General features: G+C 50.0%; 1 protein-coding gene across 1 annotated transcript in view; it reads left to right on the top strand.

Annotated features, from left to right (window-relative positions):
• Positions 1 to 11,456, top strand: part of Babam2 (BRISC and BRCA1 A complex member 2) — a 388,193-nt gene extending 376,737 nt beyond the window's left edge. Inside the window, exon 12 of the mRNA XM_057773524.1 lies at positions 11,097 to 11,456. Within this exon, the coding sequence (XP_057629507.1) occupies positions 11,097 to 11,160 (64 nt within the window). The 3' untranslated portion in view covers positions 11,161 to 11,456. The remainder of the gene's footprint in view (positions 1 to 11,096) is intronic.
• The last annotated feature ends 6,561 nt before the right edge of the window (positions 11,457 to 18,017 follow it).

Below are 18,017 nucleotides of genomic sequence, written 5' to 3'. Positions count from 1 at the left end.
AGCCTCCGCCCACCCAACCATTGTGTGGCCACCCGTCCACTGTGTGCATGACCCACAAAGGTCAGGCAAGGGCTCACCACAAAAAAGGGACAACGTCTATGCAAATATTGAGCTCCCTGTCCTAAAGGCACCCGAGAGCGTCACCCCGCACAGGTGTCACTAGGACGAGCCCTGCCTCAGCCTGCTCAGATTCCCTCCCAAATCGGTGGCGAGCAGCTAGCCAAGGCAGTCTAGTTGGAGGTGGTTGGCGCAGGAACCTCCACAGCAGAGCCTGATGTTAACCCAGGCCTCAAGAGAGAAAGGGTTGGATTTCCAAGAGGCAAAATGGCCTCCCAACATGCTCCAGGGTGCAAGAAAATATCCTATACCCGTGAAATAAAGGGGCTTCTATCTAGCTGGCTTCTAGACTTGTGAATGAAAATTAATTATTGCTTGTGATACACTTTAAGATCCCCGATGAAAGGCCTTGTATAAATGCAAATTATTATTATTATTGTTATTATTTTCATTAAAGATGCTAGACGTCTGGCTTGCTACATAATGCCCTGGTATAGATCTGAGCAGAAAAGAAAGTTTCCTCACTGGCAGTAAATGAGTGAGCCAAGGAAGACTTGGCCCATGAGTGAAAACAAAGCACCAAGCTCCCTTCCAGGGCCAGCCCTGCTTGCATGAGTTCCTTTATCCCCACAGGAACCAGCCAGTACTAGGCCATGAACTCTCTAATTATATGCACGTCCAGTTGTCTGTTCATATGAAGGATGGAAGGAAGATGGCCAGGATGGACATTGCCCATCCTTCTTAGGGTTGTAGGTCAGATCTGGAGAACCAGAGGAACTGTATAGAAGCCTCAGACATATGCAGTGCCTCTGATAATGCTTATTAAGTCTTGGAGGAAGCCCCTCCAGTAAAGTACAGGGAGAAGTCATTTATGAAATTACTGCTTCCCGCTTGAGAAACTACCTATGACTAACGCGGGTGGGTTGACAGTAAAGCAATAGTAATAACAAACAATAACAGATAATAATATTCTTGACCTAGTAGTTGTCTTAGAAACCATCCCTTCATTTTACACATGGGGCTTCTGGGGCCTAGAGAGGGAAGGCAGCTTATGAAGGTCACACAGCAAGTAAGAAACAGCTGGACTCTCTCAAGCATCCCGAGACTCAGTCCACTGTGTGGATCAAAGGCATCCCATTTTATTACATTCAGCAGCAGCTATAGATGTTTTAAGCTTCTGGGTACCCTTTGTTCTTCTAGGACTCATTATTTAGGGAGCATTTATGGTACCTCCAGTGTTACCTGGGTGAACCACTTATACCCCCTGGAGTTCCTTTCCTTCCTTCCAGACAAGCCTTGGGGTTCATCAGGGTGCACAAAACTTCAGAGAACCAAATGGGCAACAAGATCAGGCTCATCTCTTTGTGTCTTGTTATCACAGGCATAGTTCTACTGAGATCCTACCCAGGGCAGGGTACCAGTCAGCATCGACAGAACAAATGCAGAGGCCGCGAGAATAGGCCACAAGTGGCTCTTGGAGTTCATTACTTGGGTAGTCGGCTATTCTACCAAAAGTTGTAGTGGATGAAAAGAACATTCGGCTAAAAGGATATTTTGTGGGTGGAGAGCCAAATCAAGCCATTTTATCTCCTACTCCCCATGTAGATAAGGAAATGAAAGGCTTATTCTTGCGGTAGAGCCAGGGATGGAGCCCATATCTCACCTCAATGGCAAGTGTCCACTCTGCTGGAATTCTGGCGGGATGGAAAGGAAAGAATGTATTCTTTGGAGTCAGCAGCCCTGGACTCCTCATAGCATAACCTCCTGTTAGTGTGTGACCTTAGAAAAGCCGCTGGGCATCTCTGGATCATTGGTTTCTCATTGGGACCTTTAGGAATCAATGGAAACAACAGAGATGAATACAAGCTACATGATGTCTAGCATATAGCAGCTCCTTCCTTCACTTATACTTGCGACTTCTAGACATTTTTAAACCACAACCCACAGCAAGATATTCATCTTATATCCTAATTCAGTGTATATATTCAGAAATTTTGCAAAAACGTATTTCTCCTGGCCACATGTGACCCTCTCTGATTTTACTTAGCTTTTTTAATACAGGTCAGGACCCACTAAATGGACTTCACAGCCCAGTATTTGAATGAGCCCACTTCATACCATGAATGGCTATCACTTGCCTACATTGTACATATGCCTTTTATCTCCCCTCTCTTCCTTGGCTGTAACTGACACTTAGGGCCTTAGAGAACTGAGAGTGTAGGCCAGGGGGGCACTGCAGGCCCCTGAGCTGCTGTGGAGTGGAGTGGGTGAGCCCTGTGGGCACAGCAGGGGCCCTTGCTCTGTTTGCTCCTTGACCTCTCTAGTGCACCTGTCATGAATGGAAAGGACGTAGAAGACCCTCCGTCTGCCCTAGGAGCTACCTGTATATACCTAACCTACAGGACAAAGACTCAGAGCACTGAGTGACCAAAAGCTGTGCCCAAAACCCAACAGGTATTTCCCCAAGCGGCTGTGGAAGTCATGCGCTGCAGCTTCTAGACACTGAGGTCTAGCATTCATCACAAAGGCCATATTTAGTACCTGGTAGGCAATATATCATAGCCCTACAAGAAGATCACCAGGGATATGATGGTTTTAAGCCTCCAAAAATTTGATGTTTAAGGGTCCTTTGAGACTAAAACTGGACCCCAAGTCTAGACTAATGCCCAGTGATGCTGTGTGGAAACCCTGAGGCACCACCTCCATGTGTTAGAGCCTAGATCCCACCACACCCCCTGTGGTCAGCCCAGCTGGTAGCATGAGCACTTCCTTTCTGGGGGTCATGCCTTGGTTTTTCCCCTTTTGCTTACTAAGCCATGGAAGGCCATCTGTGACCATGAAGGTGACTCAGCAGCATCAGATACATAGGCGGTCACTTGCTCCTAGCAGGTGAGCCGATGAGTGCCTCTTCTCGTGGCCAGGGCTATGGTCAGATCCCTGCGCCCTCCGTGGACCTTCACATTGCCATCATATCCTGGCCTCTGCTGGGTTCCTGCTCGCCCTGGGCAGAGTAACCAGAGCATCGCTGTGCAAGCATAATACGCAGAAGGAGGTCATGAGACCAGATGAGTACAGGGCTGGCTCTGCTTGGGCGTCCAAGCCTCCATCAGCCCCCCCCATTCCTCAGTTCCCAACACCTACCTGCTACAGCTCAGCCAGTTCATTCGGGGTCTTCTGGTGGTCACGTGAGCCTTGTACCAGCGGGTTATAATGTCCACAGCATTGACCGGAGAGGAAAAAAATGAGAAGACTTGCTTGCCAGCTCCTGGACTGCCAGGCACCCTTGGAGCAGATTTCATTCATTTATGCACAGGTTGGAATTCACCTGGAATGGGGCCTGAGGAAGGCAGGCGCCAGACACTGATGGGCCATCCTAATCTCAACCTTGAGGGGCTTACAGAAAAAGCCTATTGGGCATCTCATGATTCTACATCATACTAAGGGGCCATTGCAACCCAAGCTGGCCTCTGTTCACTCTTCGCTGTAACAACTGTGAGCATTCCTTCCGTTATGAGACTATGTTGTTCTAAAGCCCCCCAGATCTGAGGAATCCATGCAGACCTGCTGTGCGCAGAATACGCAGTGTGAAACTGGGGCTGCAAAGATGGATGCATACGAGCGGATCTTCCCTCAGAGGGGTGTGGGAAACTGTCTTGCATATGATAGAGGCATTCACTCAGAGATGGAAACCAAGCAGACCAAGCCAGCTTGGGGACTGAGGAGGCTTGAGGCCTTTGGACATCCTCTCCTTCCCTCCCCTCTGGCTAGCTGGCCCTGTGCTCTTTTCCTCTGCCTTCTCATCCCCTGCACCAGGGCAGAGGGAGGGGGCCAGAGATACTTGCATCCTGGGGAGTAAATACTAGCCCCAACAATTGCAGTAACTGGCTGCAAAGGAGCTGGCCAGGCTCCAAAGGACCCCTCAAAGGGCTTCAGAAGGGCAAAGAACTGCTAGGTAATCCTGACCAGTTTAGAATTTTTAAATACCCTATGATTTGGCAGGAACCAGATTCCATCCCACTACTTTGATGTGTAGAAGTGGTCTCTGAAGTCCTTCTGCAACAGCTTCTGACTGAGCTTAACAATGCTGAGACCACAACCTCAGCCTTCTCATAGGTGAGGAGGCAAAATGCCTAACACACAGTCTAGACACAAGTCTAAGCATCCCCAACCAAGTCAGGCTATACTTCCTGTGGCTGACACGCAGAACACCATGAAATTCAGCCTAAGGAAGACTGGGGGCCAGCTGAGGGCAGGGCCCTGTCTGTGCCTGAAGTCATCAACATATGACATTGTGTTCTCAACTTGATATCAAGACTTTGTATCTACAGTGCTAATTCCCCGTTTTATAAGCTTAAATACCCCAACCCCAACCTGGAAACAAGCAAGGACTGGCATGTATAGCAAGACTATTCGTGAATTATTACAAACGTGTGCGTTCTTAAACCCATCACCAGAGAACCAGGCCCCCATCACCCAGGGCCCGACAGCCAGACAGACTCCCACTGGCAGTCACTCACATTAGATGGACAGTTGTTCCCTGGACTTTGAAAGGTGTAGGGTGAAGGGCATTGAAATGGAACCAGGTCTCTCTGTAGAGATCTATTATAAGCCTGGCCTTTGGCATGAGGCGAGAGCCCAGAGTGAGTCACTATTTACAGTGGCGGTCCAGGACAATGAGGACAAGGCAAGACCAAAGACCACGAGGCATGATTAGCGGGACTTGTCTTCCACTATTTACAGGATGGCTTTGATTTTCATACCACAATCGGTTTTCATATGACTGATGGAAAACATGTGCCTGTTGAAGGCACAGCTGCAGAGCAAAGCTGGGAAGGGCAGAGAGAACTCTCAGGGGCTTACAACTGCCTCTGCTTTCAGAAGCGACCTCGGACTTGATTTAGATATTCTGGATTTGCTGACAATGAGGGTCATGTCTCTGAACCATTTCTCCCAGCCCACCCTACACCCTACCCCAACCCAGCACCACGCTGGCCTGGCTTAAACAAAACATCGCAGGTCCCATCTTGCAGTTGCCCAAGGAAAGCATTTTTTAATCCAAGTCCTGGTTTGGAAGAAGGCAAATGTTTAGACTTTTGTAAAATAAAAAGATCTGTGTGAGGATCAGACCAAATAACTCTGTCCTTGTCTTGGGCAGCTAGTCACATGACTCTTATACCCCTCCCTTGTCAACAGCTGCAACCTCCTTCCTGACCAAAAAAGAAAAAAAAAAAAGCCCACACCCCAAAACAAAACCAAACCCAGCAGGTTTAGGAGAAGATGAATGAGGACCTAGGGGCTGGGGGTACCTTTGACTGCAGAGCTCACCCTCGGATGCCATCAGTATGACACCAAGCAGGTCAGCACTGCATTTCAAAAGATGTATGATGTCCTGATGACCATGGCTGCATGTCCAGTGTAAGAATAGCCATCGTACTGCCCCAGCTGCCAACTCTGTGTGATATGTGGGAAAGGAGGGCTTAGTCAAGAAGCCACAGGGAAGAAGACCAACTGAGGACATGGACCCTCAGACCTCTGTCCTGTCCCTGTAGAAGCCATCCCTCTACCACAGTTCCACACAACGCTTGCTGCTGTTTCCAGAAGTTCTAAACCTCTCCCCGCTGCTTACAGCCAGCTTGGTTCCCATGGTAACAGCATCGTTGGGTATCTATTAGGCCAGTTACTATGTCAAGTGCTTAACTTGGACCATCTCATTTAAGAACCTTTAAAGGTAGCCACATAATCATTCCCATATCATAGATGAAGAAACCAAAGCTAATGTCACTTGCCCAAAGGATCCAGCTAGTAAGACAAACGAACCGGCCTGAAGCTGAGGTCTGGCTGACTTCAGAACCTACTCTCCCTGCCCCGTCATCCACAGCATGCAGCAGCATACCTTAGGCAGGGCCAGGCCGAGCTCTGGGCTGTGTGGAGGAGAGAAGTGGACCGTCGGCCCTGGGTCTAAGGCCAGGAGGAGGGCTGCTCAGCACTGCGTCTCCTAGCTCCTTGCCCTGCTCTGCACAGAACTGACCTACTCACAGCCTGGGATCCCAGTTCTGCATTTTGTTTTCTGGAGATTCTTGGTTTGTACTGGCTTTTCTGAAACCCTGAACAATGGATCTTCAATCAGACAAGAATATCAGCACCTTATTCCACTCTAAAACACAGTGGACTCTGAATTGATCTGAAATGGAGACTTCTAGCGTGAGTGTAGTGAGGAACTTGGCTGACGCCAGGCATCTGTCTCCTGCCCCCATTCCCACCCCTGGCCAGCTAATGCTGAGACAAAGGACCTTTCCCACCACATCACAGGCTCGGGAAGCTTCCTGGACACTTTGCCTTTGGTAACAGATGTAGATACCTAGTGCCGTTAGCATGCTGGGCCCTGGGCGGCTCTTCATTTTCTCTGGCAAAAAGTGAAATAATTGAAAACAGTGCTCTAAAAACATCTATAAATGGGTGGGCGCCAGTTGTCATTTTCCCCTTCCTGTGCCTGCTTCCCCTCCCTTGACTGACTTAATGAGGATCCAAGCTGAGAAGCGATCGCTGCAAACAGCTGGTAGCATCATGCCTTTAAATAGCCCTCGCCACACTTCCCCCTTGGAGGCACAGTTTGCCCTGGCAGGGAAAGCCCGGGACACACAGGAAACTTCAGAATTTTCTGCAAAGGAAAGAGCTTGCCTCTCAGTCATGCTCTCTGGTGTAAAGACCTTGCAGCCCCTTCCTCAGAAGTGTTCCTAGGAACACAGAAGTGAGCAGCTGAATAGCTCCAGAACCTGGGAGGGACGGCAGGGACTCCTTGCGACTATGGCTGCCAGACTCGGGCCACTGCCTAGAGCAGCAGGCACCATCCACTCACCAGCCATGTTGGTGCGCTGCTGGAACCTAAATACAGTCTCTTCCCTGTCATGTGACCCTGTCCACAGTGACATTGAAGCAAGGGCTACAGAGGCTGGGGGCTGTCTGTCCTCTCTGATTCTCAGCTAAGAGGGTTAGCTCTCCTCCTCTACACATCCAGACTGTTGGGAAAACAAGCCACTGGAACACGCAAGGAATGAACACCCATCATGTCTGGCTGGCAGCTAGGGTTGCCACACTGACCATTGTGAGCCTTGCATCAGGGCTTCTCTTGATCTGTCCAGCTTTGTTAGAGGTAAGAGGCCCCTCCTGCTGCATCAAAGCCCTTCCTTTTGCATTAAGAATGTTTGGTCTCAGGCTGGTGAGATGGCTCAGTGGTTAAGAGCACTGACTGCTCTTCCAGAGAACCCAGGTTCAATTCCCAACACCCACATGGCAGCTCACAACTGTCTGTGATTCTAGTTCCAGGAGACCCAACACTCATGGCAAAACACCAATGTACATGAAATATAAATAAACAAATACTTTTTAAAAAGAATGTTTGGCCTGTTGAAGCTGTTCACAGTGCTTTGGAGTCAAATGTCAGGGAAGGACAGTGATTTAGCCACAGTGGTGCTTTGTCTGTCTTCTGCTCCGATTCCTGGTACAGATGGAAATTTAGGAATGGACAAGTTTTCTCAGTTAGCACCGAAACACCACATTTATTGGTGGAGTATTCTCTCTCACCCACCTTCTTTAACAGTTAGTAATGCATGTGCTTAAACCAACCCTTGCCTACCAGTGGCCATCATGAGCTGTAGTCATTAAAGCCACCACGGACAACATGCTGAACCAGATCTAAGCCATTTTTTACATGGGCTAGCAATGCGGCCTGTCAGGGAGGATGTGTGAATCTGGGGGTCAGCGCCGTAGAAACATAAGAAATGACTGTGCAGAAGAGAGTAATCTGGTGCTCAAGAGGCTTGGAAAGCAAGAGCATCAAGTCCAAATGGGCAGAAAGGTAGGGAGTGGTGTGTGTGAGAAGGAGGGAGAGGACGGGACACGTACATAGACTTGGGGCACATTTACTAAACTGTGGGTGGGCTTAGGAGTGTGTCATCCCTTAGTTGTGTAAGATACGTGTAAAGGAATGGAGGGGTGTGCATTTTTCTGAGGAGACGAGGGTCCTTTGTTTTCTTTACTTTTCAAAAGAATATATACCTCAAAAGAATTGAAGAATGCATTTGTTATTAAAAAAGAAAAAAAGCAAACAAGTGGAAGGCAGCTAGTGAGAAGCCCTGAGAGCCAGGACAAGAGTTTGGAGAATGTTAAGGTCTCAGTCAGGGGTGGTGACAGACAGTTCATCTCTCTGCAGCAGAAAGACTTGGCTGGCTTGTGTCCTAAGGGAAATGGGCTTCTGCAGCAATTTTGTTAAAAGGTAGCAAGATTGGAACAGGAGTGTCACCAAGAACAAAGAGACTCTTAAGGGTGGATTCCCTGCAAGGATTTAGGGAGCCTTGGAAACCAAAAGCTCTCTTACAGAAGTGCAAATTCTAGGTCAGAATGTCCTGCAGGTGGTTGGGACTGTGTGACTGGAAATTTGGGAGGGGAAGAAGGGTGGGGAGCAGGCTAGAGAGTCCTGAACGTGATGCAAGCCTTCGCTCATGAACTTGCTCTCCATGAAGGGAGTGGAGAGCAGGGCGAGACAAGCACCAAGAAAAGTTGTGTCTGAGAGAGAAAGATGCTTGAAGTCAGAGAATAGAGAGAGAGAGGGAGAGAGAGAGGGAGGGAGAGGGAGAGGGAGAGGGAGAGGGAGAGGGAGAGAGCGCGCGCACTTCCAGAGAGGACAGTAGCTTCTGAATGCTACTGAAAGGACGAGTCAGCACAGATATTTATTTGCCCCAGAGGGACAAAAACAGGGGCTAGAAGATGAGGAGGGAAGGGCTGTTTGCCCCAGAGGGACAAAGGACTCTCTGGATAGAGAGAGAGGGATGTTGTCCATAGGCCAATGGCAGTTTAGAAAGGGGAAAGGGAAATCCCTGTTAGGATGAGGTGTTTAATTTTGATTGGACAGGTTAATTAGGGCACCCAAAAGGGGGCTTTTGATTGTTGGGCTTCAGTACTTTGATTGCTGGACCTTGGTGGTCAGCCTCAGGATGAGGAAGTAACGAAATAAGGGAATAGGCCTTGGTGGTTAGCTTTAGGAATGTAATCTAATGGGTTTTTTTGTTTTTGTTTTTGCAAGGCAGAGAAGGGTAAAAGGCAAAACCTGTCAGCGCCATGTTTGGGCCTATTAGAGCCCTTCTGGTACCAGGACTGAAAAGCCCCGACATTCAGAGCAACATACTTAGAAGGGATCTGTGGAGCTGGTGGATGGGGGCAGTGTCTTAATAACTGCATTCAGTCTGGTCTAGAGATGACGACCCCAGGACCTGTTGGGTTGGGGGACATTCACTAAGCCGTGTCCCAGGCTGTGTGCTGGAGCTGACTCTATCTGCCTGTGCTCTCTCAGGTGGCTCTGTGCCCCCTCCTCTCGGTACTCAGTACTTTGTTCCCGTCCCCTCGGTACTCAGGACTCCGTGCCCGTCCCCTCGGTACTCAGGACTCCGTGCCCGTCCCCTCGGTACTCAGGACTCCGTGCCCGTCCCCTCGGTACTCAGGACTCCGTGCCTGTCCCCTCGGTACTCACTACTCCTCTTCTCGTCCCCTCGGTACTCAGGACTCCGTGCCTGTCCCCTCGGTACTCACTACTCCTCTTCTCGTCCCCTCGGTACTCAGGACTCCGTGCCCGTCCCCTCGGTACTCAGGACTCCGTGCCCGTCCCCTCGGTACTCAGGACTCCGTGCCTGTCCCCTCGGTACTCACTACTCCTCTTCTCGTCCCCTCGGTACTCAGGACTCCATGCTCGTCCCCTCGGTACTCAGGCACACACACTTCTACTCCTGGTCAGCCTCCACACCTAACTCTGCTCTCCTCACCTCCTAAGAGCTGGAGCCTGGAGGCCAGTCTTATCAGAACCAGATCTCTGTGTGAATGGTGGCAGTTCTTGAGGCCTCCTTCTACTTCTTGTTGCTCTTCTGGGAAAGTGACATTACTGGCTGAGCCACCTCCAGATGCCTATGGGTGATGGCGATTCTGTGAGAGTGGGTCAGGGACTTGGAGGCAAACCTGGGTAATAAAAGGCACATTCCTCTTTCTCTCTCTCCCTCCAACCCTCCTTTTCAACAGGCTTCCTCCTGCTGTGCCTTCTGCCTGTCAATGACTACCTGGTAGGGTCCACAGGCCCCACCCCCTGAGATGTACCTACCACCCACCTCAGTGTTGATTCTGTGTCTGCCTCCTCTGCAGAACTGGTCTCCTACATGGCAGGTCCCCCCCCCCCCCCGGGTCACTCAGTGCCTGGCACGGAGTAGGCTCACACATTCCGTCTGCTGACGTGGAACGTGACTTTCTCTCTGCAGACTAGAAATCTAGGTGTCTGGGCCAACCATGGTGGCTCATATCTTTAATACCATCACTGGGTAAACTGAGACAGGAGAATTACTGGGAGTTAGGGGCCAGCCTAGGGTTTTGAGTTCTAGGCTTGCCTCAGCTATGTAGTGAGAGCCAGACTAGCTCGGCTGCAGAGTCACACTTTATCTAAAGTGAAAAAATCGGGTATCCAGAAAGTCGTGTGTTCTCTCCCAGATTCTGTCTGTCTTTAGAAGGTTCTCCCAAAGCCCAGCCAGGAAACTAAACTGCACGTGTGTTTTAGAAATAAATACAAACCATAACTCATTTAGGAACCATTATTAGACCTTTATGAAGTCCCAGATTCAACTTAGGAGACTATGGCCATGATGATATCTTCAGTCATGGAAGTGACTGGGTGTCACTGTGGCTCTCTGACTTAGAGCTTGGATCGAACCCCATCTTTCTCCTAGGAAAGGCAGTAGACTCTCAGGGTGAGTGTCTAGTAAACCTGGCAGGCAGGAAGGTCATCAAACAGGTCCTTTGAATTCCCAGGAGAGGGAGCACAGGGGTGAGCTGCATGCACCTCCCTTGAACAATCCAGAGGCTTTGCCTCTGAGAGGAGGAGAGTCCATCCCAGGTCGCATGAAGTAAATCACAATTGTTCCAAGTTAGGTCGCAAGCCCTGAGTCACATTTTTTTGTTCAAGCTGTTTGTGCTAACCACAGTTTTATTTCTCCCCTCTTTCCCACCAGGGCTTATTTCAAAACCTTTGTCCCGCAGTTCCAGGAGGCTGCATTTGCCAATGGAAAGCTCTAGGAAACACCAGTGTTGAGACAGCCAACCAGACTGCTCCGTCCACACGCTGTCAGCACGCAGGCCGCTTCCTGGAAGCCTCTTGGAAAGTCTTCATGGCGGTCTTTTGCTCATACAGCAGCACTGCCTGTCCCACACAGCCCTACTCTACTGGAGCCCAGACTTGAGCTGGCTGGTAGAACCCCGAATCCTAGCACCCATCATTGCTGGTTGCTCCCTCTGTCCTCTTCACATTTCTTAGCCGGAAGAAATAAACTCCTTTCTGATGCAGAAGTCTTCCAAGGAAAATAAAATATCATGATCACACACACCCTTCTTTCAAGTCTTTGTCCTAAAGGACTTTCAAAGTTTAAATTTTGGTTGAACACCCTTCGCTTCTCCCTACCCCACCTAAACTAGTGTCAAGGTTGTGTGCGCCTCAACATACACATTTCCAGTTGGAGAAGTCTTCTACTGGAGAAGAGTTGACCAAAAAATTCTGAATCTCTAGGGTTCAATTGCCCACTCCACAGGCCCAGCGCCAGCACTCAATAATTCTTGGATCCCAGCACCATGCTGGTCACCAGCTCCTTTGTGGGTTCTAGTCTTCCCTATCTCTTTGGGCCTATGGGAGCTGCTTGAGCTATTGTGGCGCTATGTGCATTATTTATGGGAGACAAAATCTGGGGGTCAAGGGCTGTCACTGGTGGTTGTCTGACATCTCACCTCAGGCTGGCTGGCAGCTCTGCAGCCAGGCAGGATCAAAGCTGGGGACACCAGGCATATGGGGCCTGCTTGTCACCTCAGCGCTCAGAAGAATTGAGCAGGAGGATCACAAGTTTGAGGCCAGTCCGGGCTACATAAAAGCCATGGTGGTGGTCTCTCACTCCGTCCTCTACCTCCCATCCGTGTCCAGAGGGAAGAATGGTGGCCAGGGGACTCTGGGAACTCCACACAAAGCACAGTGGTGTTCAGGGAGCAGCTGGGCCTCACAGAGCTTCCCATTGGACCTCTTGACAAGGCCTGCACACACGTCCAGCGTAGTGTTCCTGCCCTGAAGGCAGCTTGCGGTGCACAGAGGGCAAGAGCACGGAGTGGCTGGCCTGACTCCCTCCGGCTCTGTGAAGCTGAGGTTCCTCCTGCGGGGTACATTCAGTCCTGCTCCCTGTTCCTTTGGCCTTGCGGTGGCTCTTAGAGCCAGGTTTTACCACATGAGCCCAGACAGGAAGGAGCTCTGGGCCCTTTCTTCCCTCTATCCCCCAGAACCAGCAGTGTTCTCAAGAAACTAGAAAGGAGCTGAAACAGATGTGTGAGCTGGGCTGTCAGCTGGGGAGCTGCCTGTGCTCACCACCCTTGGGAATTCCCAGGACAGAGTAATCCTGCGTCCACATCTCGCTCTGCCGTGAACTGGCTGTATGACTCAAGGCTGTCAGTCCCTTCGTGTCCGTAATACCAGAAGTGGGGCTAAACCAAATACTGGCCTCAGCTCACCAGAATCTCCCAGGGAGCTTTTCAGGAACTCCTGTACTCATCCCCGGCGTAGGACTGCGAGCAGACTCCCACGAACTGGAGTGTGAGCCTTTACGGCTTAGTGGAACTCCCCGAGGAGTCTGCTGGGTGTTCACACTGGAGTCTCTTCTTGCCGTTCCCTCTCCAGGGCAGTTGTATACTGAGCTCCAAGACCTCCCGCTAAGGCAGCGGTTCTCGACCTTCCTAATTCTGCGACCCTTTAACATGGCTCCCCATGCTGTGGTGACCCCCAACCATAAAATTATTTTCATTGCTACTTCATAACTATAATTTTTCTACTGCTGTGAATCATAAATATCTGTTTTCCCATGTCTTGGGTGACCCTGTGAAAGGGTCATTCAACCCACAATCTTGACCCAAGGGATTACGACCCACAGGTCGAAAAACACTGCCTTAAGGCTCCATGACATAGTTGCTTAGGATTATCCTAGCTACCCTGTAACCAAGGAGGGCCATGCATGGGGCTTTACTGGCCACTGAGTGAAGAGCTGATGGAGCCAGGATTCCTTGGGACCTGGCAGGCATGGCCAGCTCTGGGGTGGGGTAGTATATACAGATAATGACCCTCTGCACTCGCCGGTAGCAGAGCCCGCAACCCGTAGCAGAGCCTGCAGCCGGTAGCAGAGCCCGCAGCCGGTAGCAGAGCCCGCAGCCGTAGCTACAGTACAATCTGCTGCTGTCCCCATCTTGCCCTTGTTAATCTCTAGGGTTGGCATGCCCAGGCTAGCCAGACGGTTAATGGCATCCTCGCCTCTGAGTGAGGCAGACCCAGTCTGTCTAGGAAGCACAGTCTCAGGGCGGGCTCAGGGTAGCTTCACAGGTAAGCCAGTGGCAGGGGTCAAGTCCTGACCAGCGGACGAGGAAACAGCATCAGAGGGGTTGAAGGTGTCAACCCATCAACTCCAGCCAGGCAAGACAGAACTCTCCACAGGTGAGGGGTTACCTTCCGGGGGACCTTAAGCAACCACTCTGGATGATCTGCTGTACCCAGCATGACTGTGTAGCCAGTCCCCTCCCCTAATCCTTCCCTCCCTAAATCCTCTAGTTCAGTGGTTCTCAACCTTCTTAGTGCTGTGACCCTTTAATACAGTTCCTCATATTGTGGTGACCCCAACCATAAAGTTATTTCCGTGCTACTGCATACTGCTGCAATTCTCCTGTTATGAACTGTAACGTGGATCTCTGTTTTCCAGTGGTCTTAGGTGACCCCCAGAGGGGTCATGACCCACAGGTTGAGAACCCCTGCTTTATCCCTTCTCAGAGCCTCCAGGTCGGGCAGAATTGTTTACAGTTGGTTTGGGGAGTGGCCTCTGGATACTCAGGTGATGGTCCATGGCCCTCCTAGCCCCCTCCTTCCAGGGGAGGGGGAGCATCAGCAGTCAACAGCCCATCTGTGATGAGGGAGCAGGCATAGCTGAAGATGACGGCAGACACCCCATGGGTCTGGGGACCACATTGAGGCTCTTTTATCTTTCCCAGGAAAGAGTGATGTACTATGCATAAGTTTGGGGTTAAGAGACGGTGTTCACAAAGACGGTCAGCTCGCTTCCTCCAGGGAGAGTTTGGACTGATCTTAAGGGGAAATGGGGCCAGAGGGTAGAAGACACTTGCCACGTGAGCTCGATGGCCTCGGTTCAGCCCTCGGAACCCACACTGAAGGTCGTGGTCTGCATCTGTAACCACGACGCTCCTGTGCTGAGACCGGAGACAGACACAGTGGGACAGGAGGTCTCAAAGACAGCAAAGGAGAAGAAAGAAGACAGAAAAACCTTGCCTCCAAACAAGGTGGAGGGAGAGAGCCAGGTCCTAGAGATTTGTCCTCTCACCTCCACACATGCTCTCTGGTAAGGCACTCGCTGGCTCTCTCTCTCTCTCTCTCTCTCTCTCTCTCTCTCTCTCTCTCACACACACACACACACACACACACACACACACGAAAAAATATTGGTGGGGGAAGAAAAAGAAATCGACCACCATGGCTTCATATGGATTCAGACACGAGGCTGTGTGATTTTTACCCCGGTGGAGTGAGGGTCCTTGTGTGCTTTTACAGTTTGTGGCTTTGCCCATCAGGAAGCATTGTACCTGCTCCCAGAGTACAGCAGAGGACTAATTAGTGAATGGCTATAAAATGCTTTCAAGAAGCCAAGTGCCATAGAGGAGAGCGCATTATTACTACCTTGTAAATCCCACCTAAATTACTCAACCCTTGTAATTTAAGGCAAGCCAAACTGCCGCCATCTTTGCTGGGCCTGCTCCCAAAAGAGCATTCCAGGTGGGCTTTTGTTGACAGTTGTTGCCTCTTGGAGGGAGGGGGCTGGGAGGGCCATGGGATCCTCACTGGAGTATGCAGAGACCACACCTACAAACCAGGTTCTTCCCTAATTGTCATGGTCCTTCCGCCCCTGAGGAGGACTAGAGGGTTTAGGGAGGGAAGGATTACGGGAGGGGACTTTCCACACAGCCATGAAGGGTCACCCTGCATGCTAGGTGCAGACCTTCCGTTGTGACCCTCAATAAGTACGCCTGATAAACCCATTGGTTCCCTGGAGTGAACTTTGGTGGCTCACACCCCCGCTTGATCTTAGGAGGAGGGAGTAGATAGTAGACTTTCACACCTCCCCAAGGAAAGGATTTGCAGCAAAAAGTGTGTTTACTAATACTTGAGTTTACTAATACTGTCCCTAAAGAAGGAATAATAGACCGTAGTTAGTTCCACTGACTTGGAGTAATGAGGCTTCCAAGGCCCCACTGTCTACACTGAAGCCAACTTCCTGAGACATAATCTGCAAACAGTGTGAGCTTCCGAATGAGAAAGACTTTTACATTCAAATCCTGGGTCTGCCCACTTAGCAGCTGATAAATATCTAACAACCAACTCCCTTGTGATTTAAAGGGGGAAAAAAAGACAGAAAAAAAACCCGGACCCTGAGTACTATGGCCTGCTTGCCAATTCCCAAGTGTAAATAACCCCACCAGAATCAGCTTCACGCCCCTCACACGAAGTCACTAATGCAGAATCAGGAGGCCCTTGGACAGGAGCTCAGTAGGGCAGCCAGCTCCAGCTAGTGCTGCTACTTAACTGCGCTTTCTTACCCTCACCTCTGAAAGAGGGGGTAGACCCTAGTGGGGAAGACACACCAGGTACCAAGTGGGGAGCCTGGCTCTCAGTAGTGTTTGAGAAACAGCAGCTATTATCCCTACAGACCTGAGAACGGGTTTTCTGGTGTTGATGTTGGCCTTTTTCTAGAAAGTCAGAATACCCCTGTTAAAAAATTCTGCCCGTGAACATGGCCTTTGGAAGGGTGACCCCATCTGGATTACCAGGAAGATAAAATGAGTCATCCTGTGGGAACCCGCCCCCCCCATATATATTCTGTATATATCTGTCTGTCTCTCACTCACACAGGCACACAGAGACAGGTCTTGCTTTAACTCGGCAGTATTCGGGGCTGCACCCGAGAAACATGACCCAGTGACCCACTTCTCCCCTGGCCCCTGCTTTCCCACGGCAGAGCAATCAGAGCTCCGCAGTTCACATTCCCTCTGACTCAGTTTCAGTTCCTGCGACTGCAGGCTCTCAAGAACTACCCCTTTGCCGGCACAGCGCACTGTGGCAGCACCGGATTTGCTTCTGGCATGGGATTAGAAGAAGCAGCCCGGGGGAACCCGCTCGAGTCCTGAGGATAGGGTCATCCCACAGCCTGACACAGGAAAGTTAGGAACAGTACCTAATGGTGAGATAAATGTTGCTATTAATAGTGTCAAAATTGATTCATATAATATAACTTTTACAAATGAAAACAAGAATTATCACCTTCTGTTTACCTATCAACAACACTCAGGTACAATGCCAAGAGGGGAAAAATTAGGTGCCAACTGGAAGTGGGGGCGTTCACAGGCACATACACTGTTTGACTTCTCTAGGTATGATCCTATCCTTACTTTTTGAATTCAGACACTAAGGGTGAGGATTTAGCTCAGGTGTGTAGGGCTTACCTAGCCTAGCAAGGATCTGCATACCATCCCCATTCTTGTAAGAGTCAGATCAAATATAACTTCAAGGCTAATGCCATAACGTCCGAGATCTTACATAACTCAGCAAAGACATGAAGCCACTCGCTCATCTTTCCCCATCTCTTCCCTCCTGCCTCTCCTTCCTGCCCTTACTTCTTCCCCTCCTTATAGCACAAGGAATTGATCCAGTTCCCTGTTTCTTTGGACTTCCACAATCCGAGACACTTTGATGAACTTGTGTTACCACGGGCTCCGCGTGTAACACTCATACACAGACACAGCGGCTTCGGGCAGTGGCCAAGCGGGTGGCTCCATAGGATTATATCACCAGCGATGATGTTGCCACCTCAGTTTTCATAATCCGCCCCTGTGATGCCCACACAGCATTGCGTTTCTCAGAGCACGTCGACACCATTAAGTGACTCGCCGCTGTAATTGTTTTTAATGTTTCTCCCATGAGAGGGGCTTGCTATGGTGAGCCCTGAGCTGAAACTACACTGGAGTCAGGCCCGAGCTCTGAGGTCAGGCTGACCATAGTGGATGATGCAGGAAAGAACTAGGAAGCTGGCTGTGCTAACACGTGTCTGTAATTCTTGCACTTTGGAGGCGAGGGCAGGAAGATCAACCTCATAGTGAGTTTGACAGCCTGGGCTATATGAGACCCTGTCTCCAAGAACCAAAACAAACCAGAAAGAACTCAGGGGCAATCTTTGTATATGTGGGTAGGATATCTGTGTGGCTGTGTAAGTGTGCATCATACCAACTTATTTTCAGATGGTTCAGCTCGAACAGCCGGGAATGCATCAAAATATAACTTCAAAGTTATATTTTGTAGGTCGGAGGGCAAACACAGGAGGAAAATTCTTAGCTACATCACAACTACCAAGGAAACGTACACAGGAATTACCAAAGGCCTCCGGATCTGTGGAATGGTTCCAGGTTACATATGAAGTAATCCCATAATTTTAGTGAATATTGTCCTTCTCTTGGGTTCTGGACTTTACTCTTGCAGTGTTCTCTCAACCCGTTAGAGGAATCCCACTTTACAAGTGTGGGAAGTCATGCTTGGGGTCATGACAAACTGTGATAATCATGGCAGTAAAAGCAGCTCCAGAAACAACCAAAATTCATCCAGTGTGATCCTTCCTGCTCTGGGCAACTGCCTTGTCAGACCTGGGGATGAGCAGATGACATCTGGAGGCCGCACAGACAGACACCTCTGTCCCTTCAACAGCACGCCTCCCCTCTCCTTGGCATCTCCATGACATAGGCCTCCCACAGAAGTCTCCTCACTCCAAAGACTCTGTGGGACACATCTTTTGAGTCACCTTAGG

This window comes from Chionomys nivalis, chromosome 1 (genome assembly GCF_950005125.1).
Source record: "Chionomys nivalis chromosome 1, mChiNiv1.1, whole genome shotgun sequence".
NCBI lineage: Eukaryota > Metazoa > Chordata > Mammalia > Rodentia > Cricetidae > Chionomys > Chionomys nivalis.
This window is presented reverse-complemented; position numbering and strand designations above follow the sequence as displayed.